Genomic DNA, 25,120 nt, shown 5'->3' with positions numbered 1-25,120 from the left:
AAAGACAGAAAACTTTTTTTTATCACATAAAGTAACTATGGTAACCTAGCTCTGAAAACAATCCGATGACTTAGTGACATGTTTGGATGAGACAAGCTGAGAAACTAGAGGCATATTTTTTAAATGCCTGTTGAGTGAAACCACATCTCACTGACAAGGAGAAGCTAATCCAGCCCAGCTGCCATGTAATGATGTTAGCAGTTACCGTTTCTGCAAATCACAGTAACATCCCAGGACGACGTGTACCAAACGTGGCACATCATGTTCATATTACATGCTTATTGTCTACCTGTCGCAGCAGGAGGTTGAGGGGAAGGTGTTAGCGTTAGCCAACAAGGCGGCCAAATGGATGACCAGAGTTAGAGTCAGACCACTGGATACCTGGAGAAATGTCCAGCTGTTTAAGTGGTGATAAAACTGGATGTTTTTTCCGTGAGCTGTGGAGACATTTCCATCTGTTTTTGTGGCGTTAAACTGGGGGTTTTTCGTGGGAAGTCAGACCATCTCCATCCATGATCATGGTGACTAAAACAGGTATTTCAAGCCAAACCATGATGTTTTCATAACCCTGACCAAGTGGATGTTGTGCCTAAATCTAAACAGAGCATAAGCATAGCGTTGTGACAAAAGAGAAATAGAAAATTCAACCTAAGTTTAGTCCAGTTTAGTCCAGTTGTAACTTATCTGGGGTTTAAAGAAACATACTTAGAATCTAGTTGAGCAATTGCGTTGAGCTCATCCTAGGATACCAGCTGTGTGTAAGGGTATTTGTCCATGCACATCCCATTGAAACAGTTTGGTTCTCCTCAAAATAAATTGAGGTAACCTGATGATTTACAATCCTCACCTTTACGTATGCACCCTTTGACCAAAACACCACATTAAACCAGAGATGAGACATCACTGTGTGAGCAGCAGAGCCAGGGCCTTCAATATAGTTTTCCATTTACAAACCATTTCCCCTGGGCGTGCAACTATTTACTCTCCCCATTTTCTCAAAACTAGAAATGAAATGAAAAGGAGGGAAAACAGGAAAAATAGAGAAAAACAAGTGTGAGGGTTAATCTCTCTCGCCAACGGGAACACTGCAACATTATCTCTCCGTCACAGCTTAACAGAGGCCTGCTCCGATGAATGTGTTTCCATCTTTGTTTGTACATACATGTGCAAACCTTACATGAATGCGCACATGTACATTTGCATTTGTGTGTGTGTCTAGTGGCGTATTTCCCTGCGCCTGGCTCGTGTGAGTTTTGAGAGCGTTTGCTGTTGTGCTCAAAATGAAAGGCATCGTGTTTACCTACACACACATTCATCTTCAGATTAGCCTGCGGCTGCCTGCCTGCCTGCCCCCATGCAGGAGACATACACTTTTCCAGCAGCCTTTGTTGAGCCCCGCTACCTGCTCCCTCTAAATCAGCTCTTCTCAAATACTCTTTAACATCCTTTAACAGGGGATGATTCACAGGCTAGACAAACTATTTCACAGACCTTCAAACTAACAAACCGCAGACAGTTGTGTTGCATTAATAAAAAGAGACATTCTTGAATTTGTTGGATTAAATTTGAGTCTCGTTTGATTGAAAACCCTTTTATCTGATGAAACAGGAGAGGAAAAGCCATGCAAATATTTTATAAGTCTTAAAATATCTCACCACCGCGTATTATTGACTGTTTCTTTTTCTCTCTGCTGCTTTTTTTCCTCTCCTCCTGCGTGTGTTTTCCGCCTCTCGCTGTGCTCTTGAATGTCGTGAAAATCCAATTAGGTGGACACATTCTGCGAGAACACCACAAAAACGCGCTCCATGATAGCAATCATATAAATTCTTCAAATGGGATTTTCGATGCTCCCCTTTCACACCGTGCCTACACTAAAGATAGAGTAATTGGCAAACAGATCTCCATACAAAATGGTTTCCCCTTCTCTTTTATGGCCACTCAGCATAACAATGGGTGCTTCTGTAATCTCTGCTGTGTGATTCAGAAATGAAAAGCCAATGTTTCCTGGCATGTGGGGAAATGACTGCTACTGTAGGTAGAGCATGTAACCAGCATTGAGTGGCTCCCCCATAGACTCATGAGAAAATGGCACATACTCTTTCAGACTCTTATCTTACAGATACACTTTTCTGACAGGACGTGGCGCTCCCTTAAACAGTCCTGTTATAACAATTAAAAGTTAAAATGCTAATATTTGCATGGATACAGGTGGGGAATCCTAAATGCTTTCTTATCATTCCTGCTGATATTATTTTGCTTAGAAAAAGGGAACAGATGAATAATTCATAGAAAGAGAAAAGGCTGATAGTGAGGATATGATGTTAACATGCTGACAGCCAGCAGACAGTGAAGGTCTGTCCCCGTCTCCTGTTTATATTAGTCTTCATAAAAGTGTCAAAAGTGTCGTGTCACTTAATCACTCTGATGTTGTCCAAAGAACATGTTATGATGATTTTATCTGTACCTCTACAAACGCTGCTTATTTTTGGTCCCTCGCTAGCTTTAGTATTGAAGCATCTGTTTTCCTTCATTGTTGAATGGTTGAGATGAGCAGTACAACACATTGATTGAAGTAACTGCAGAGTGCACAGTCACGCTCTGTGCCTGCACCGTCTCAGTCACTCAGCCTCTTCCCTAACCAGCCTTTCTCCTTTTCTGTCTCACTGTTTGTCTCTCTACCTAAACTCCTACTGACATATGGCTTCACCTACAGTATGTGTTTTCCTCCCTCTTCTTTTCCTTTTGAAAATGAAATAACAAGAAAATAAAAGTATAGATCTGGCGCAGAGCAAGCATGAACTACATTTTCACATCAGCAATCTAACGTGCTCACAAAGACGATGTTAAAATTCCCATGAAACTAGCTTTAACTACCTAACAGCAGCTACAGTTAACAGCAGTAAGCAGTTACTTTAGCAACAAAGCTACTGCTATCTGTCCATCAGGCATGGGCGTAGGTTTCTATATAGATGGTCGTGACATGTCACAACCAATGTTCGAGGATTGCAAAATAGTCACTACCAATATTTGTCTGCTGCTGAGCCAGTAGTAACGTTAGTGAGTGGTAGTAGTGAGCATCTTCCAAACTGTGTCCGCTACTTGAAATGGATAAGAGGAAGAAACAGCTGAGAAACAGCGATTAAAAAGTTGAAGTCTCTGGAGGTGGAGGCTGCTAAATGTGCGAAGTTGACGGAGCTTTTTGGTGCCGGGACCAGTGACACCGACCCGCCAGCAGCCACAGGTGCTGCTGCGCCGGGAGACGAGGGAGGAGGACCTGACGATGATGAGCGAGTGGAGGCAGACAGGGTCAGTAACGTCAGCCTGGGGCTGGCTCGGCTAAATGTTTGAGACATGTCCAAAACAAAGTAAAAGACGTTTTTACATTGAATGTGATGCGACCTCACTAACTGCATACTGATGAACGCAGCTGCCGCTAATGCTAACGCAGCTGCCGCTAATGCTAACGTAGCTCCTCAGGGACTGAAGTCGTTATTTTCTAACTTTGACAATCTAACATGTGGCAGCACATCAGCCCAGAGTTAAAGGGCTGTGACTGTTGGTAGTTGTGGTTGATTTTGTTCAAATACGCCGAATTGTGATATTATGGGTTATTATTGTTCAGATGATTTAGCTAAGCTAGCTAACAGATGCTAACGTCAGCGGTCTCTTGTTGCCATAGCAACAGTAAACATTCACGTGGCCTGATGAGCTGTAAACAGAGATACAAAACACAAGTAAACCTATAGCAAATAATAAATTTAATTTGCAATATTTACCATTGAATTTATTGTAATCTTTCAATTCATTTATTGTTTACTGAGGTGATAACTATCTAATAGGTATAATTTGTGTGTAAATGTGTTACTTTTACTGTAGTTTTCAAATGGCTGTGTATAGTGTTAGTGTATAGTCTTGAGCATTTTCAGGTCACAAAGATCTGGCTTTTTTGCATTGGGAAACACTAGTAAAGTGTCCTAATGAAAACACGACAAAGCCATTTGACTACCTTGTTCATAAATGATGGTGTCAGGACTTTTTTTTATGACACACACACTTTCATTGATAGGAATACTTGGTTTTGAGGAATGACCTCTATTTTGAGCATGTGACATGCTTTTGCAGGTTATCAACAAGGTTTTGCAGTTTGTACTAATTGTTTTGAGAAATGCACCAACTGTTGTGCAAATGTAAGTAATGATGTGAGAAAAACTCCACCCCGTCTCTGGTTTTGGGTTCTTCCCGTTAGTCTCGTCCCACCCCTGGTCATAACATAACTTCTGTTGTGATTTGACACTATAATGAACAAAGATTGATTGGTTGATTGCTATAGCTGTCAGTTTTAGTCCTTGAGTTCATAGCTACGTGCTTTATTTGTTAACTGCTATCAAGGAATATGACTCTCCTTTGTAGTATGTGTGAGAAAGGACGCCACGAGATTTGTGGACTTCTTCGTGGTGTCCGCTGATAATATAGTGGGCTGGTCTGGACAGAAAATGCCAGAGCTGAATTTTTGTCCCAGTCCACCCCTGGTAATGTCACTACCAAAGCTGAGACCAAACCTACGCCCTTGCCATCAGGAAACTCCATAAATCACCTCGTTACTGTAACTGACCTCTCTCTAATTCTCTGAGGTCGCGTACAGCCACAGGCCTGAGGTGTTCATTTGGAGGCTGCTGGTTAGCAATACTAATCAGTTACTAACAGTTACAAATAAAGCTATCTGTCCAAATTTAAGCAGAGCAGCCAGAGGGAAAATTGGATTGGATTTTCTTCAAAAAATGTGTCCTGGTTTCACCCAAATCAGTGAATAAAGTCATAAAGTTATGTTTTGAACAGTAATCCGTGACACCCTGCCCCCAGACACACTATTATTTTTAATGAAATGTCATTAAAAATACCTAAAAAGCAACTTGTTGCCATTGATGGGCCCTAATACTGGTGCTTAAGTGATAAAAACACTGATTTTGACTTAACAGGAACCTTAACATGTGGTTACTAATGAGGTATCATCTTGGCTTAGTATGATTGCAATCCATGAATCTCTAATAGACGTGGATACCACTGAGTTGCTCAGCCTTGCTTGCAATTTTGCCTTGTGGCCACTTGCAGTCCTGCTGCAAAAAATTCCCCTGCAGCGGCATTAGGATTTTCCCCATAGAGCACCATTATAAAACAGATGATTGTAAGACTGTTGACAGGACACCCTGACCTGCACACAAGGTCAATTATAAATCTTTCTATTGTGAGTGTTTGATCCATGGAGGTTCTGAATTTGTAGAACTTTTCTCAAGCTAAGAAAAGTGAATTCAAAATATGTGAAGTGATCACAGTATATGGACCAAGCGGTAACTCATGGGCTGGTCCAGCGTGAGAAACTACTGCACATATTCAGTGGGCCACATTACCAGGAAGTAAAACTAGAAGCTAGAAAACGTGTGCGCCAGGCGAGCAATTCTGACTTGACTGAATTGGTGCATCTTTGGGTTCACCGTCTAGTTCAATGTTGTAAACTAACATCAACTAATTAGCTCTTTACAAAAAGTACAGATGATGCTGGTGGGGATGTTGTTATTACCCTCCGGGAGACTTGATTGTCTGTTCTAAATTTCAGGGCAATTCATCCAGTAGTTCATCTCGTTGGCAATTTACGGTGGCCCTGAGGGTGAAAACTGTTTCTCCTCAAATGTTGTTGTGGTTTTTCAGGGCCTCCGCAGAAATCTGTCCAAAAAATAATGTTACAGTCTATTTAATACAAATCATAACCCACAAAGTAAATTGTGATCTTTGTTCTCGATTTTGAAATGCCCTGTAGGCTATAGCCTGACTTAAAATAGCGTAAAAAATTACCCATTTGCACTGTTAAAACAAAATATCACATTTAATACCGGGCTATTTAGGGGTTACTATTAGTATTCAGGGTTATTTATTAAGAAGAGTTATTTTTCGGCACAAGCTCCTCATCCACCATGCTGCTAGATATAATTCATGTTGCAATTATTAGAGCCATGTGAAATAATTTGTCCCAACAGCATCATTTAGATTGGTACACGACTCCATTGGTTTGTCATGAGGATAAGTTAAGTTCAGAAACAGAACTAATAGGACGTCAAATACCACAATCTCTCAATGCCTTTAAGATCGAACATGTGTACAATGTAAATGTTGAGCCTCACTCTGACCTAAGTCCATCTTGGCTAGATTGTTCATGCTCGTTCTGGGCAGTTAATTTCTGCTCTTTCAAGCTTTCTTTTCTCTCAGCACACCTTGTTCAGGTTCTTCTTTGGATTTTCCTGCCATTTTTTTTGCCAATTTAGAGGAAGCTGTGATATGTCACAGGTAGGTAGAAAAGTCAGCGGTCATCCATCCTTCTGGCATAATGGACCAAATTTCATGGCAGTTCTTCCAGTAGCTGTTGAGGCATTTCAGTCTGGAGGACCGGCACTGTCATCCCCAGATGCCTCGGCTTAAAAGGCACCGTGGAACCAGGAAAGTCATGTACATTAATAAGGTGACAGGCACAGACTCCTGCTTAATGCTCTGATAGCTAAGAGGGAGTGTTGGTGAGGTAAACCCATCAATTATACCACAATGTAGTAAGACATGGCCCCCTGCACACACTCTCACACACAAATATGCACACAAATACATCAGTAAAACGCATCAAAAATCTCTTTTTTGAATTTTTTAAGACTTTGCAAAAGTTTTCATATCTTATTGTACAAAAATAATATAAGTCTGTTTTGATATGTCATGTCAGAATTGGGAGTGTAGGCGTTTGGCCTGATTTATTTTTTGCCTGCCGCTGTGTATGTGTGTGTGCTCGTTCCAGCGTCTGCTCTTGCGACAGTTATGGTCTATGAAGCAGCAGGCACGTAGATGAGCACAGTGCTTTACACTGTTCCATTAGCCGTCAACCACAAACCATCACAAAGCACTGTCCTCCCGCTGTCTCTCTGCTTTTCCCCCACACTGCAGATCCTCTCTTTTCCCTGTTTCCCACTGAGCTGTTGCATTCCCTACACACTGTTTATGTAGGCGGGATGGCACAATAAAACAGGAAACTTCCTTGGGGAGCTGCTGATTGTGGATGCAGATGGTCCTCAGAGGAGTCAGAGGAAAGAAATGGTCAGAAAAGATCACCGAACTCTGTGATGCATGTGAGCCAGGGGTAGCCCAGCAGAGCCAGATGGAAGCCAGCCACAGAGGTAACTGGAGTGCAGCCCGGGTTGCGGGACACAGACCACTGACTGGGGACTCCCATTATCGTCCAGCCTCGACCTTATTGGATTTCCCCCGGAAATGTTTATTTCTTTCAGTGCCCCGCTGAGAAGTAGCTCTCCTACTTATCTCATCACTATTTATTAAGGGAGCCCCTGAGGAGTCCAAGCATACAAGCAGGTCTGAGTGAGGATGGGCGGTAGAGAGAGTACAGAGATGGAGCTGAGAGAGAGAAAATGTATGAGAGAATAAACTAGTTGCTGCATGATTTTCTTCACTTTTCCCAAGAAAGGGTAGTAATGACATGAAATGGGCTAAGAATCTGAAATGACCCCTCTGTGCTCTCTGATTACCTCTGTACAACCAGTGGCCCACTAATCAAAAGGGGTGGTTTGATCTCCGGCTGCATGTCGAAGTGTTGGGCTGTGAATAGAATAGACCATAGTCAAGTGCTAACAAAAAGCTCTATTTAAATGCAGTCCATTTACCATTTGTTCAGCTCAGTTTGGCTCAGATGTACGATGGTGCTGATGAAGACTCGTCAGGTTATTTTATGATTGCTGACAGTTTTGAGAAGTTGTGTTGTGTGTAACTTCTAAACTGTCAGCTGTTTCCTTTTTACACTGCATCTCTTTTTCCCTCTGCGGGCCGTTGTCTCTTTACTTCCCCTCTAGTTGTGTAATACTTGGTATTCAGAACAGTCAGTCTCGATTGTAGCACCGCCGATTCACAGGAGACCTATTCAGAGACTGAGGAAAGCCCAGGTGCATTCTTATAAAGTGTTCCCTCCTTCTTCATTTTCGGGGGGAGTGTCAGCTTGTCAAACTTTGAGGAGAGTTTTAGTCATTTGTTTGTGGTTTGTCCTCGACTTTACTCTGTATTTGTGTCCTGCAATGCCACACAACAGAGTGATACAGTTTAATTGTATTAAATGTGTAAGAAAGAACTCAGTCATTATCCTCACCTCCATGCTGATACAAAGGTCAGGTGAAGTTTTGTAGTCCACAAATCATTTCCTCCAGTACAGCCAATAGGTTTTGTGTAAAACAAAATTTAGTTCCAACATTTATGTGCCCTGCAGGATGAATAGTAACGACTGTGCCGATCCACTGCCTTTTCAGGTAAAGCCATCATCAATAATTGGGCTTGTGATGCAATACCTGCAAAACTAACGAAATTCCCGTCAGCCTCAGTTAAACTTGCAAATATGTTGTTTAACATAACCCACATTACACCTGCAAAACATCAACACGTGAGCATTTTCATTGTGGGCATGTTGCATTATATGTGTGCCACATTAGCATTTAGCTCAAAGCACCACTGTGCTGAGTACTGTCTCACAGAGTAGACTGTAGACTTTTAGCCTTGGTGAATCGTGCTTTAGTTTAGTAAATGTACCCTAACATTATATTTGAAGAATATGAAGATAAGTTGGCTTTATTTCTAGTTATATTTTCCCTGGCTGAGATTACAACATGAATGTAGTCACTTGTGGTGGATGGCTGCTATTTAACCTGCAGAAGACTCCTACCCTGCCTGGTTACAAGGCCAAATTGACCATTAAGTCAATAAAAGACAGTTCAACCATACTCCAACACATGCTGTGTGAGCCTGGTTATGGTCTGTGGAGTAATGACTGGTTTCCTCCTGAGACTCGACTGTTTAAAACATTCTGTAGCCTCACTGGAAACCACTGATAGACATCCTGATCAGTGAAGTGTAAAGAAACCAGATATAAGATCTCTGCCTCCGTTGGGACCCGAGGAGGACTGTGCATGAGCTCTTTGTATTACAGTTGTGTGCCCATGGCCTCTAAGTCCCTTCTCAGCACTTTCACTAAAGCTAGATTAGTGGATCTTCCATTTAGTGAAAAAATAAATATCCGCCTTTGGATTGACACCGTGAGCTTTTATTTTGTGATGTTCTGTGCTAGACGCTGTAGGTTAAGATGACAAGTCATAATTTAATCTTTGGTGTAACCACTTCTGCACCTGTCTCATATATAGCAGACAAGTTAAGGTGATTTCCAGCTTATCCAGTATCTTTAAGTCTAGTAAGCAGGTTCTTCTTGCTTGCAGTAAAGGAGGATGAATAGAAATATACTGTATTACCTTCTAGCCAACTAGACTGTAAATGCTGAGGTTGTAAATAGAGATTATTCTGTTACTGCATTTTAATTTATTTTCATATTTTACATTATATTATTTTAATTTTGCGGATCTGGCACACTGCTCTTGCTCATCATCACAATTTATTCATTTTAGTTGTGTTTTAGTCCCTCTGGACCTTCTTCAAGTGTGTTTAGTGTCCAGAGGGACCTGAAGTAGCTGGGGACTTGTTTTAAAATGTAAAAAAAAAAACTACCAAAAGACATAAAATGGCTCCATACTGCTCATCCAGTGTAATCCGAGTCTCCAGGAGCTCTGAGAGCTTAAACGCTTGATTCAGTACAGTCAGAAGGCTGAGTGCACTACTTCATATGTTTAAATGGTTTTTCATACTTTAGAATGTAGAAGGTCCTCTTTATAATTAGATGTTCATTTGTATAAAATGTTGCAAAGAGTAACAATTTACAGGGTGATAAAAAATAAAAAAAGATACCTGTTAGCAACAGTTAAATTAGAACATACTGCAGTATGTATGTAGTAATTGTTTAGTGACCGTGAACACCACAGGTACTTGTTTCAGTGTCAAGTGAACAATAACGCTTACAAGCTGTAATTAACTGGAGTGTTGCTTTGGCAAAGGTCTTCTGAAAACTTTGAAAAAGAAAGAGAATGTTGGTCCAGGGTTAGCGCAGTTGACATTGGATCATAGAATTACAGCTGAGCTGACTATGAAATGACAAACCTCAGTTTAACCCTAACCGCTCCAGAGAGAACTAAAATAACTCGTTCCCAAAAAAGCCCAATTGTACCGTTGTGGTTCAGTAATGATCCAGGGTCACCTACACTTTTCTGGTCAGGAAAAATAATTTAAATTTGATGGTTATTTGGGCGAAAAATGGTGTGTTCTCCCTGTCTTTCAACATTGCGGGGACATCAACTAAACGAAAGTATTTTTTCGCCCCCTCCCTAACTAACAGGCGTGGGGCGAAAATGACTATGGGGTGGGCAGTAGCTAATTCTTCCTGAGCAGTCATAATGGAAGAAATGGACATACAATAATGGAACGCCTCACAATGACCCAACACAAACATGAGCATGTCAGATTTGTTTCGCCTTCTCCTGCCTAGTTTGACAACTTCTCATTGTCTTCCATTTAGTTCAGTACAGCAAGGGAGGACTCATGCACAAAGAACCACTGAGGAGATTCAGACGACAGTCTGGATCTTGAGTGTTTCTACTTCACGCATTACAGGGCTGAAAAAGAATGTGCAAAAGCAGAAACATTTCAGTCCATGCTGGATTTCCTCAGTCAGAGGTCCTCCCAGGTTGCACTGTAACTTTTTATGCAGCTGCACCAGAGAAGAAGACAAACAGGAGGACATTTTTTTCAAAGGACAGTGTTAGCAACATTGCTATTGCTGCTGTTCAAAGAAAAAAACAACCATATGAATCCAAATTTGCCCTAGAAAAATCTAGTAGAAAGAATGGCTGTTTTCAACCTGGTCAAGTCCCGATGGTAAGAGGAAACACATATGAATGGGGGAACAGACTTTGACACAACACCGGAGTGCTCTCTTTGCTCTCCAAACTTGTTTTACCTCGGTTTCTATCAATCTCCCTCCTCAACTTCTTTTCCTCCTTCATCAGCGGGGTTCTCCTTCTTTGTGGTGAGGGTTTCCATGGTTACTTCACTTCCATTAACTTTCACTTCCATCATTAACTGAGGATAGCAACCTGGGGATGATCTCCTTCCACGCTTGTTTTCGGCCTCAATTCAACCTTCATTTGTCTGAGAAAAAGGTTTATAGGGAACTAATCTGTGCAAGGATAGTGCCCTTTTTTTATAGTCAAAGCAAAAAGTTGTTTATTGCCAGTTTAAGGCACAGCTCAACCCATGCATACTTCCTTTATGTGCACCTAGTTGTCAGGATAAAACATTAACAGTTAACGTTTCTTCAAACCACTGATACATTCACATTTGTTCGTATCATAGAGCACGTACCATGTCAACATTTCAACAGAACATGTCATATCATGTTCATATTACATGCTTATGACCTGACTTTCATATTTGGAGGTGGAGGAGATGGCGTTGGGCGTTTCACTATTTGTAAGGGTCACACCACGTTTGTGGCAACAAATTACTGATGTCTTTGATGGGAAGCCACAACATCTCCAGCTGTGTTACTGGCAATCGGGTGTTCTTAAAGGGGCAATATTTAGTTTTGGAAAGGAAATTCAAACTCACAATTTTAGATGTACAATATTAATGAGGTAATAATACAATTTCAGAAATATACATTTTTTTTCCATAACTGAAAATACAAGCTGTTCCTCAGAGGAAAATAAGGTCCCCAGAACACTGTTTGAAGCTAGAGAGGTGGCAGGGTCCGCCAAAGATAAACTAAGTAAAACAGTATGAAATTGTGTTGTCCTTCAAGCTCAGTTTGTTTATTCAGACATTAAAACAAAGAGCATTTGTTTATTTAGTTACATATCCAGTCAATGAAGATTAAAATGTCTTCCCCTAAACTACAAAGTGCACCTTTAACAAGACTTTGGAACAATTTCCAGATGTTTTTCTGGCGACAAAAAAATTATATTTTTGACAGTATATATCGTGACATCTCCAACCGTGTTTGTGGCGACCAAAACAGGTATTTTATGCCAAAACGTGATGTTTTCCTAAGCATAACCAAGTGGTTGTTGTGCCTAAACATAACCAGATCATGAGCACAGTGTTTTTTCTCTAAATTAAAATAAAGAAGTGAAGTTTTACAGTATGTACCAGTGGTTTTGCAGAATTGTACATAATTGATATATTCTGAGGATTAGGTTGGCATGAGACAGTGTAAGAAAGATATTTTCATTTCAATAAACCCACAGTGTAACCTTTTAACCGTCACCTTCTGGTCAGGAACATCAAAGCAAATGTATCACACCTGTGGGTGCAACACAACCACCTGCATGCATACAGTATATATTCCGCTCACCCACACATCCATCCTCTTTCAAAGGATGAATGGTTCAAGGTTTGCTTTCATTCATAAGCCCAATATTGCCATTGCCAGGTGGAACAGTAATCTTTAAGTCGTGAAAGATGGCAGGCTGTGATTGGTCGAGGTACTATTTGAAGTCTTGTCATTCAGCCAAGTCATGGCTGCCTCGAATGGCACACATCTCATCTGAAAAGACCAAAATATTGTGTGGTCTGATGTAGGCATCAGACTAAACATGTGATGTTGTGGCAAAATCTTTAAATGTGTGTGTTGGCCTTCATTCATACACACACAACAGAGAGGGAAGCAGCTGGCAAAAAGACATCAAATCATCACGGAAATACTGCAACACAAAACACGGCTCCACACACACAAACACACACATATGGAGTAGGTGTTGTGTTTATCTTTATTCCTATAGTGAGAGAAAGCATACCATCTGTCATATTACCCATTTTCACTTCTCATATAACCCTCCTTCACAACATGATAAGACACCACATCAAAGAAAGAGGCTTTACTGGAGAGGGCAGATATATTCATTGGCATACAGAAAGGCAATCACATAGCGCATGTTAAAGCGTGGCAACAAATTCAAGATGAAAGCAAAGTCCTATCTTTGGTCTCATCTGCCAACCAGGTATGGATTGGATGGGGAAAGTGCTTTGGTCTTCTTCTATAATTTAGTCTTCTCCTCAGTCCTGGAACTTTGCTGTCACCTTCAGACAACATCACACATGTTCCTCATTATGTTACAGAACATTAGTTCAAATCTATTTTATGTCAAAATGTTCTGCTCAGGTCACCCTCTGTACAGTAGATATACATTACAATACGGGTGACTTTAAAGGGAGATTTTCATTTACGCGTTCCTTTTTTTTTCATATGGACATTTTCCTCCTTTGTAGTGCACAGAGCCAAGGACATCGACGCTGTAATTTTGCCGCAGTCGAAGAAACCTTTTCATAATGTCCTTTTCAGAACACAAGAGAGTGAATCTATTACTGGGGAGGGAGAGGAGTGGGATAATGGGCTGGTAGCACCCCACTTATACAGTATACTCATTTTATGGTGTACAGCACAGTCACCATGGATGACTGATCCTAAAGAATCAGAGAGTTATTTTTTTATGATGAATTATTGTTGATACCTTATTTTATGGAGTCAGAACTAATGAGATTTTAGCAAAAAATGGCAGTTTAGGATGTACAAACTGAAGTCGCAGGTGCAGTCTGTGCTTTGATTATTTGATTGACCGGTGGAACACGTGCATGTTTAAAACAGCCAATTGTCCTCTTGGGAAACAAAAGACAACAGCTGGGACATCTTTTGAAGACAAGATAGTGCAGTGCACCATCTGGATAATGTACTGCAAAACTGAATGACAAAAATAAAAATATTAAAAAAAAAATCACTGTCTGTGTGGACGCAGCTGCTGAGCATGGATCAGCTGGATACATGCAACATCCACTGAAATGAGGATCTTCTTGGTAACAGAAGAGAATCCTTCATCTGTAAACATCCATAAACGTGTCATTTGTCTTTTCTATTCTCCACAGAGTGAAGTTGAAAGAAGGAGTGACGTTTCTCGGGGCTCGTCCCAGCAACCCCACCCAGTGGATAGTCAGCCAGGATGTGAGGAGTGAAGGCCACCGAGTGGTGACGCTCCACTGCCGCAGGAAGGAGTCCGGCTTCGATCAGCAAAGGTCAGAAGATAGTTCTCTTCATTCTGAAATAAAACACGTTTTTAGAAGATTGACCTTTCGGTTACCTTCCTACGATTTTAAAGTATCTCCAGCAGATAATTTCCACAACTTTGTTCACTGTTGTCTACAGATGTAAAACACACCTACGCCTATTGATATATTAAACTTTACAGTATGCAGCTCTGTTCTGTCAGCTGCTGAGGGAAAACAAGTAGGAAACAAAATAATGAGCTGAAAGATGCTAAAGTTGTTGAAAGGAACTGCAGGACTTGGTGTGAATTCTCTGTGTATTAGATATCGATCTAAATGTTACCAGTCTCCTTAACACAACCATGTGGCATCAGTACCCCAATGTAATATTTCCCAGTATTTTTTTAAGGCAAATTAACTAAGAAGGTAAAAGAAACCCAATGACAGTTATTGTTTGCAGTTTATTTTTTATTTTAAGAACAAAGAAGTACTGTTCTCACTCTCAACTATACAAATAGCAGCCTGGTCAGTGGCCCTACGCTTCTAAGTTTGACGCTGTGGGTACCCCTCTGGCATCACTTCTGAGGCACCCCTCTAATGCAATACTGGTTGGTGGTTGAGGTGGTTGGACGTGACGTACACTTGACTCTCCTTCTGAGGAATGTAGTTCCGGTCCTGTTTGGGAGCAAGAGTTGAGAGTTATGTTACACAAGTTAGTTAACCCATGTAAATGACACACCTTACATTACATGACTGAATGTAGTTATATTAACCCAGAGTATGATCTTTTCCTAAACCTAATCAAGTAGTTTTGGTGCCTAAACCTAACAAACTGCAACTGTTTGATAACGTTAACAGTCCAAAAGTCATAATATGTTATCTGTTTGTTGGCAAGCTTTATTCTGTGTAACCCAATGTTGTATATAACGTAGTATGGCTAAAATGACCATGTAGCCTGTATTTAGAAAGTCTACCAGGATGTTTCATATTACGTATTATTGCTAACTTGACTTCAAGTGCAAAACTGATGCTAGAGGGGTAGGACGCTCATCCTAGTTTGAAGGTTAATGTCTCTGACCAAGCTGCTGAATTTGGGAGTTGGGACCGAAGAGCAGGCTGCTGAGGAGGATTTCTCTCTGGCTATGCATGTTATCTTATAAAGTTTACATCAGCAGCATTTGGCCTTAATAATGGAAAATAAAGCAAATAAATACAATACAGTAGACAGAAATCATGTTGCATTGGCTGCAGTGTTTTGTGTGACCGTGGGACAAAAGGGGTCTGTCAGCTGTCTTTTACCTTGCCTAAACATTCTCAGAAGTAGAGTTTGCTTGAACCATCTGCCTCACAGTCTGTCATTGGACAATCTGTAGTTGAGTATAAGCATTAAGCATTCTGACGTCCCATACTCTTGCTAATGCAGTTTATATCCGGGCATTTCTTGAATTCACAAAATCAACATGCTGTGCAGCTGAAACACACTACATGCTACATTTTTTACATCATACTGAGTGCACGTTCTGACACAACAGTCATTTTCTCTGTTGTTAATACAAAAAAATATTAATTATTGCAAGCTTTAATTTCTGTATCTAAAGTATTTCAATTTCTTTACTAATTTGTTCTTGTTTATGGTCTACTAGGGGCCATTATATTCACATTTAGAGGCACAGCAGAAGTAGTTCTTTAGTTGTTGAGAGCCTTCTGCTTTTTTAAAATAACCTGGACGTCAATCCCATCGATTTTAAACTTTGTTCTTTCAAGTATTACTTGAAAACATTTCAGAGCTGCTCCAAATTGTCACTTTCTCACTAGTGATAATCAGACATTGATGTGCACTAGCTCGATCACTGAGAGGGAGTCATGGTTCAATCTCCTATAAAAGTCTGTTACATTTCCATCATTTTACAAAGTTCTGTCGCTCATTTGTCACACATTTTGCAAGAGACATACTGGAACGTACAGTGTGAGTGGTTATCAAACCAAACTGATGTTCCCCTCTGCTGAAATGACACAGTTGACCCCCCCTCCTCTTTTTATTTGCATACTTATTTTCTCCGCCAACGCCTCAAAGTTGTTTTGGTCATTTCCTATCTGTATTCACGTCCTTAAACTAATCTGGCAGATAGGGAAGTGATTGCCAGCACTGGGGAAAAGGTTGCTGTGTTAATTAAGTGCTGATTGAAGGCTTTTGTGTGTTTTAATGGTTTTTCCTCCTCGGATCAGGAAGTAGTTTTAATAGATCTAACTTTCTAGTGACAGGTGTAATTTTATGGATTAGAGGCAGATTTAGGGTTGGGGAAAGCTCCACTTATGTGCTCTTTGGCTTTCGTTCTACTTAGCGAATTCTAAACCACTCCCTTAAGAAACAGGACACTTGACATCGCAACTGCAACTTTATAATCAAAGTTGTGCAGGGGTTATTTAAGTGTAGAGCGGTCTGTGAAACATACATAATTTAAATCTGTTGGTCCAGTGATTTGTTTGGACATGCTGCTATTAGTGGATCCCTAGGAGGAATAATTCATGCTCCAGCACGTAAAACAAAGAATAACTGTGCCTGCCTTTGAACGGCCATGGCTGTAAAATCAGAAGCAGCTAATAAAGATTTTTTTTTAATAGACTCCTCATACAGTCATTTGCTGTGTGATGCTGCATTCAGACCCGCGGCTCGGCCGTGGTCTCAGTGGCATGTTTTTCAATTGGTTTTCAAATTTTCACTCCTCTGGACAAAACAGTTCAACTTTATTTGACTTCATTGGCAGTTTCAAACATGAGCTGCCCGAGGAACTCAGAGTCGCCTCCACACTGAAACTTCTTTTCAGACCTTCCTCTCACTCGTATAATAAGTTTTGACAGCCCAGTTGTATGAATAGAAAGGTTTCAGCTGCCTGCAAATATACACGGATGCAAAATATGCTGTTGATAATCATTTTGTTTGTATCCGCCTCATCCACCCTCTTTTTATCGACTTAAAAATTTTGGCTGTAGCTGCTGCAGTTTGTGTTCATGACTGAAAAAAGACTCAAAAAGCACATAAGGAGCAAAAACTGTAAGCTGAAGATGATTCATTACATTACAGGACACAAGATTTTATCTGTACAACTTTAGAGATGATTTTATATAATTTTAGCAGAAGCCTGTATAGTGAAAGCCTTTTGGGTTCTCTCTAGCAGCTGGTGTCAGCAGTTTCTCTGTAAACGGTTATACAGTAAAGAGCCGTCCACACCAAGAACAGTCATGGTAACAAAAACTGTAAATATAATATTTTTTAAAAATCTGTCCACACCACAACTGTAACGACAACGACAGTGGTAACCCATACCTTTGGACCTTTGGGATCACTTTCAGAGCAGTTTGATGAATGATAGAAACCCTGACAGTCAATCAAAATCCATCTGAAATTATCAATTAAAAATCAATTAGCTCAATTTTGGAGACATTTTTCTACAAAATAATGTTGCAGGAGAGCTAATAATATTTGTTTCAAACTGTAGTCTACCTGTTTAATGTGAGCTAATTGATGGCATTTAGTCACGGCACAGCACGGCATGGCATTGAGTCATAACAGACGTTGGCGCGGCGAAACCATGCACGTGGGGAAAACGATTGGACTATTGATTCTTCACATGCAGTTTTATGTTCCGGTGACCATTGTAAGTGAACTTCTGGCTCTCGCCCCATTCATTTCAACAGGGGCCTGGGCTAGTTAGCCCAAAATAACTTACAGAGGGTGCCGACTAGCAAGATTGGCCTAAAACCACAACGGTTCTCCTTACTCCCCTCATCTTTGAAGAATTTTCTAAAACCATATCCTTCTGTGTTTGCTTTTTGTTCGTTTTTCTGTGTAATGTTCAGCAGAAACAGCTCACTAATATCCATTTTCCAAAGCTGCCGACACACTGTTTACAGAATGTTATAAATGCTCACATCATTATTATACAGACCTTACGCATCAACAAGGTGTTTTAAAAAAAAAAAAATAAATAAAAGTTTGTTTTAAGATCCCAAAACATGACCTGTCAAACTGAATAAGTGAAGGGGCTGAACAAGTCAGTCCAAGTTGAATTCTTGGAATGCTCTCATGGATGTCATATATATGTCTGTGCGTGGCTGTAAGCTGCAGCATCTTGAAAAACATATAAAGCAGCTCTCAGCAAACTGCAGCAGCGAGCAGCAACACTTGGCAGCCGACTCCTCCTTCCCTCTGGAGCCATTCACCCCTTTCATGCAGGTATTTTTCTCTCTGTGCTGTCTGTCTCACAACCTCACCTTCTCTCCCACACACACACAAAAACACATGTGCTCTAGTAAAATCGTGTTTTATTAATTTACTAAGCGAAGGCTCAGGATACAAGAGTGAGCATATTTAGTCTAATCCCTACTGTTTGGGCCATGTACGATGGACTGCTCCTTAATCCCCAAAGCTGTCAAAGTCACTTCACAGAGAAGTCCAAAGACGCCCCGTGATGGCTCTACAATGCACAATGCTCCAATTTTTCTTTCGTCTTGTCCTCCCCGCTCCCAGTTATTTCAATGAAGCTCTTTTAGGAGGGGATTAGACAGAACTATCTCATCTGTTGAGCTGTCATTCAGCCGGCTTTCTTCTTCTCTGCTCCTTCCTTGAGGATAGGAGGATGATGAGGTGTGTGAATGCTCCTAGGTCAAAAAGAAGTGAATCCTTTTAGCGTCTTTATTTTTGTTTTTTAGCAACATGATGAATATTTGGTCCATTTCTTCACACATGAGCATTCAGACATCACTTTCATCAAGTACAATTTTTAGAACTTTGTGCACAACCTTGAGCTGATGATTCAGCAGATCACATGTGGGAATAAAACAGTTTTGAATTCAGAAATCAATGTATGTTAGAAAACATATCAGGATGTGAGAGGAGGGGAGATTCCCCTTCACCTAAGGTGTGGGGGGTTGTTAGTATTAGAACAGGTCAGGAAGTCATATGAGGGGCAGTTCTCTTCGCTTGAGGTGTTAACAGGTAGATGGGAAGACATTTACTGTCCAATAAAACATCGAAAGGTCACTGCCCTGGGAAAGGCATGATCAAAACAAACATCAGGGGGTCATTGTTTTGGGAAGAAGTGATTAATGACTGTAGTAACAGTATGTAACCCCTATTCTGTTGTATTTAAGAAACATTTGGAAGACTGCAGAGAGCACTGCAGGTCTTCTCTCCATGCTGCATGTGTTAAAGAGATCTGATTCATCACACTGAGTCTAAACTTCTTCGGAGAATTAGCAACTCTCTACCTCAACAAGGAGAATTTCCCATAAACACACCATCACCGTACTAAAAGCTGTTCACTTCCCGTCTTTTTGAAAAGGTGCTCAAAAACTTGAAAGTTGCTGGATAGTCACACTTCTGAAAAGCACGGATTAACATAATTATTTTACTGCAATGCAGAGATAAGCATTGGTATCAACTCATTTGCCCTTACAATTTCCCAGCTTTTTTCACCCAAAAATCATTACCCTTTTAATGCATTGAATGTCCAGTCACATCCAGCGAAAGACACTTGGGATGCAGCCAAGGAAAATAATGAAAAGCATGGAAAGCAGAAGGAATTGTAAAACTTTTTTAAAAAAGCATACATTTCTAAAAGGGTGAATGATTGTGAGCAACTGTCAAATGTTTTCCTACTCAGTTTCCACATGAATGGCTTTTTAGCTCATGCACAGTCCGGAGCAACATTTAGAAAACAGGATTTTCTGTGAACTGTTTTTAAATCAATATCCTGTAAATGTGAAGAAAAAATGTGACATGCAGATGCAAAACAGGAACTTCCAAATTTGTACTCCGCAACATAATCACAAAATATTTACATAATGAGAAAGGTCACATAGTCTTTTCTTCCAGAAAAGAGAAATATATTTATATAATTTACTGTACAGTTAAAGAACACTGGAGCTGTTAAAGATGTATACCCATATCATGTTTTTAGTCCAAACTGAACATGACATTTTTCACAAGTGGAATTAAAATGCATTTTTTCCATGCTTGTTTCTCTCAGTTTTTAAAAATGTGTTAAAATCCCTGTCAATGAGTGTCTCCTTTGTTGAGGTAATCCATCCACAGGTGTGGCATATCAACAAGCTAATTAAACTGCATGATTAGTGCACAGGTGTGTTCTGGCTTTATCACTCAACACATTTAGCATGTTGACATGCACACAATAATCCAGTTTTTGCTCTTATTCTTAAAAAGACAATATTCCTACCAAGCTGTTCACATGGCAAATGAAAATGAATATTCCTCTAATATTCCCGTTTTTCATGCAGCCGTGCATACTCGGATAAAAGTAATGATGCACTTCCTATTCGGCCACCTTCTTGAAGAGGTTGGCATTGTGATATTTACACATATCCAAAAACCTGTTGATATCCAAGTCTTTTTTTTTCTCCTTCCAACTAGAAATGTGGGCTTTACTTCTGTGCGTGCATCTCTGCTTCAGCTTTGCAAACTGTTGGCTGGATTGTTAACAGTGCACAGAGCTGACCGCATGCTGTACATGAACAAGAAGCCTTGTTTCGCAAATTGCCGCTAAAAACCCAATTGAGGCGCATATTCCAAATTCTCTGTATCCACGTCCAGAGAATGCTCTTAAAACAAGAATAATACCGGCATATCCAATGTCTTGCTACATTTGGGATCAGGCCTAATAAGGAATATTCAACTTCCCATTATAATAGACACTGAAGTAGTAACGCTGTAGTATCTCCAGAAAGAGACACATGTGCAATCTGAAATCTGGCGGCAGCAGATGATGGAATGAATAATATAGACTTTGGAGCAGTGTTACCTGACTTTTATTTCATATTCATATTTTCAGACTCATTCAGTATTCTCTAGTTTTGGTAGAATTTCAGCTGGTGCTTCATTTGCAAATCTAAAGCAAACGTCTGTAGTTTGAAGGGTGAGAGTGGCACAGCTGCCCAGGGTGAGCAGCTGTCAGTGAGAGAACTAATGACACCAGTAAACATATATGTCAGCAGTAACTGCTCTCATGATTGCACTGAGGTTGGATTTTCTTTTTAACACACACTTGGACTGAAAACTTGGAACTGAAGCTCTGACTGTCAGCCTGGGTACAAATGGATCTTTGGCGCCGCGACTGGACGTTGGATTGTGGACTGGACTTAAGTGTCATTGAATAATGTCCGGGGGGATGCTAATTGAAGCCTGTGTGTGCGTGCACCATTATTGGAGCCCCCCACTGTGAGCACAAGAGCACAGTGCTACTGATGGGTCAGGTGTGCATTATGTGCAGGTTCACTCAGTCTCTTGAAGCTGCTCAGACCGGCCAGCTGAGCCACTTCTTTCTTCCTGTCCACAGCTGAGGCCCCAACCACACCCGACTCACTGTGAATACATTTATTTAGAAATGTATTTATTTAAAAATAAATAAATTAGACGTTATCTGTTCTGCACTTTCCAACTCTTTCTCCTTGCTTACAGGCAACTACAAATTAACATTTGCTTTACAGCCAAACGCAACATACATTTTTGTCAGTATTCATCAAAAATATGAATTGCTGCAAATACTCATCACATAAAATATTCTTTTCAGAGTAGTGACATACTCAGAGTCTCTGTCTCAGCCCTGCAGATATTGAATTCTCCTTTGGTAATGCAAACCTGCACACTTCCCCTGACTGGCGGCATCCAGCCTAATAAAAGCAATACTGAGGTGACAGTTTTTCATCAAGGGGTGCTACAGTGTGAAGACAGGTTGGGCTTTTGACTGAAAATAACAGAGCTGATTTCACCCTAAAGGAAACGCCACCAAACAGCTGATGTCAGTTCTTTTCAAATTACTGAAAGAAATCTGTTGAGCATGCAATAATGAGTTAACAGCTGTCTGGGACTTTGTCATGAGATGTTTTAGAACTGCTCCAGTTCCACTGCATGCTGGGTCACACACACTACCTTTTAAAGCTACGGTCATTTATTGCCAATCAGACTGAATAAGAAATGCTTTTAAGCACAACACTTATTCACAAAGAGTGGAATTTGTTGAAATGACCCCTCATCATCTAATTTATACTGTGGGATAATGTTGCGCATTATTCTCTGAAAGAATAACTAGCTGATTAATAGAGTATTGATGCCTTTGAATTTATACGTGTTATTATGTAAAATTAATTGACTGTTCACTACACCCAGCCCTGAACAGCCATTGTCAGACCATAGCTTACCAATGAGGCACTACAGACCTGTAATCTTCAGATTTTCTCACATGCAGAAACAGTGTATGGGCTCTCATAAGGATGATATTCTGCCCCCTTGAAGGCTGGCGTCTGTTTTATCTTCACTGCAAAAGTGTTAGGCGTTGATTTAACAGTGTGTTGGTGTAATATACGCTGCAAACGTTAGCATGCCTGGCTAACTGGCTTATGCTGCAATCCACTGCACTCGAAACACGGAAAAAAAAACTACCTCTAACACGGAAAAGTGCAACGGAACGGTCATCCAAGTCGGAATGTCAAGCTAGAAACTCAGATCCACAAAGCCGACTTCTCCTACATAAACTCTCAGATGACTGAATGAGTATGTGAAAGACCATAATTTGTAAATTTTACTGTCTGAGATTACAGCTATTGCTATTATTATTATTATTATTATTTGTGATGTTTTGTGTGTTTGTTTTATTTTCATGTGTTTGTCTCTGTTCCTATTTTGTGGCTTTCGTTATGTCTTGTCTTAATTGTAAATAAAAAAGGGAGAGAGAGAAGAAAAGACACAAAAACAAAGAAAAACACAGATGACATCACAGCAGTGTGACGCCGCACACACTGAACAATTACCTTTCACCTTTTCATCATTTTTTAGTTAGTGTTTGTGTTGTGTGCTGTAACAACAACTTTGCAGTTGCCATTTTCATTTCAGTTGATTTATGCTTGATAGAAGTCTTTACAGTATGATCCTATCCCTCCCATATTACTTTAAATGCCCTAATGTGTTAAATCAGCTGCTATTGATGCTGCGGGCATGCATGGTTTCCTGAGCAAATGCACTGGTATACATTTAGGTTGGAAATCAGATATACTGACTCAGAAATATCAACTATCTAACTTGCAATGGATTACAGCATTACTACCTATACAAGTAGCATGAATTATTTCCAAATAATATGGGGTATGTCATCAGCTAACTTTATTATTATGTTGAGCCAAGCTAGCCAATAGGAGTTATGGACAGGGGGGACAAAACATTTTTAAATTGGGCCCCTCATCCACACCCGTTCCAGCCACAGCACCAGCCGCCCACCCTTAGCTCTAAAACCAACACGGGCAATTTCAAATAAGCTCTTGGTCATTAGCCTTGTAGTGACACAGATGGAGCCTCTGACAGCTGTTTCCAAATTCAGTGTTATAAACACAAACAGGCCATGTTCTGTTCTGCATACAAATACCCAGAGAGTAATATACAGTGATTTGTTTCAGATTATATTGTCACAGTCACAGGTATATTCTTTCTTCAACTCAAATCAAAACGAAAAGAAAAAATCCCTCCAATGAATGAGTGATAAGGGAACAGTAAAATCAAACACTGAAGAAACGACTGCAAGGCTTTAAATCATGAGATCAAATCATGGTTGAACAAATAAATGTACTCCTCTTCCATCAAATTCATTCTTGAGGGCGGCATTAATCAAAGTATTGGTCAGATTGAGTGCAAAAAAAGAAATACTATGGTCATCAGCTTGAATGATGATGATAATAATATAAACAGAGGCTTGTCTCTCCTTCAGTGGAGCTCGTCTGCGTGGAGTCAGCTCTCGCTCAGTTTCTGATAGGGGTGATATCAGCCTGATTATTTTCTTGCTGATATTAGGAACTGTTGCAATTTTTAACCAGGTTGCAGCACAGCCTTATAAGGGACGTGCAGCAGTATAGTTTTATTTGCTAGTCTCATGTTTTTTTTAATTATAAAAATACATTTATCTATTTGTCATTTAAAATACATATAAATTCTGTTGTCAGTGATAGGGGTCAGTAAGTTAATTGTTGTACTTGATCCCATTTAAGGGTCAACCATGCAGCTCTGCAGGGGGCCCCTCCCCAGGCCCAGGCCAATGCTGCTCCTTTATTTTCATGTCCTCTAAAATAAGGTGATCAGTTTTTGCCCTCCAGATATAGATTCCATCTCAGTATTTTAGGGTCACATCAAGTATGTATATAACCATTAAGCACTTTATGTTATAGGCTTTTCATTTTAAAGCAGCTACAAGGAACAAAATTACAAAATATCTTAAACCCACTGTAACACAATCCCTCGAACTGCAAACAAGGTCAATTGTGACTCTATATTATGAATTTTTGATCCATGTATGTTTTAAATTCATACAGTCTGTGACAAAATCTTAAGTCTATGGGCGGGGCCAGCAGTAGAAACTCTACTGCACATGTCCATTAGGCTGCAAAACCAGGACGTAAAACCTGGAAGCTAGAAAACTTAGCGAGCAATAATTTCCTATATATTTATTTATATATTTGTATTTTGTTGATTGCTGTTGGTTATTTGTCATCCTGTAAATACTCAATGACTAATTGATATACTGTAAATTAATGAGAGAGTTTTCCTTTTATATACACCTGACTGTTTGTATAAGCTAAAAGTTTAGAGAGGACAGTCTGGGGTCTAAACTGTGTATATACATCCACATATAGATGCAGGTTATTTTTTCACTGTCCATCAAATGTTGAAGGGAACATGGTACCTTTTCTTTGACAGGTGGAGATTTTCAATGATGGTGCTACACTACATCAAAGAAATCAAATGAATCTCAATAGCAGGGGACAAAATTGCTGTGTGGGGAGCACATGATATTGGCTGAAGTGCACTTTGGTAGATTGAAAAGTTCCCTTTGTCACCATTAAAGGCAAACCTGTTCAAAACAAAAGCAGTCCTGCCTCCTCAGCACGTCATAAGGCATAAGTGGAGGCCTCGGTAAAAGTGTCTGGCCCTTGGTAGTTCATTAAGACTGTCCGGGTGCAGATGGATCTCTTTTGTGAGCCACGACTTCATTAATCCCCAACACCACACCCAGCAGAGGGACAGCAGGCAGTCCACTTATTATAGCCACTTCGCAAGAGAGCC

General features: G+C 40.2%; 1 protein-coding gene across 1 annotated transcript in view; it reads left to right on the top strand.

The window, feature by feature from the left end:
• Positions 1-25,120, top strand: part of LOC140995453 (transmembrane protein 132C) — a 154,214-nt gene that overhangs the window by 51,743 nt on the left and 77,351 nt on the right. The window contains exon 3 of the mRNA XM_073465452.1: positions 13,885-14,031. Within this exon, the coding sequence (XP_073321553.1) occupies positions 13,885-14,031 (147 nt within the window). The remainder of the gene's footprint in view (positions 1-13,884; positions 14,032-25,120) is intronic.

Source organism: Pagrus major, chromosome 5 (genome assembly GCF_040436345.1).
Source record: "Pagrus major chromosome 5, Pma_NU_1.0".
Taxonomy (NCBI): domain Eukaryota; kingdom Metazoa; phylum Chordata; class Actinopteri; order Spariformes; family Sparidae; genus Pagrus; species Pagrus major.
The sequence above is the reverse complement of the archived record's forward strand: the minus strand, read 5'-3'. Positions and strand labels throughout refer to the sequence as shown.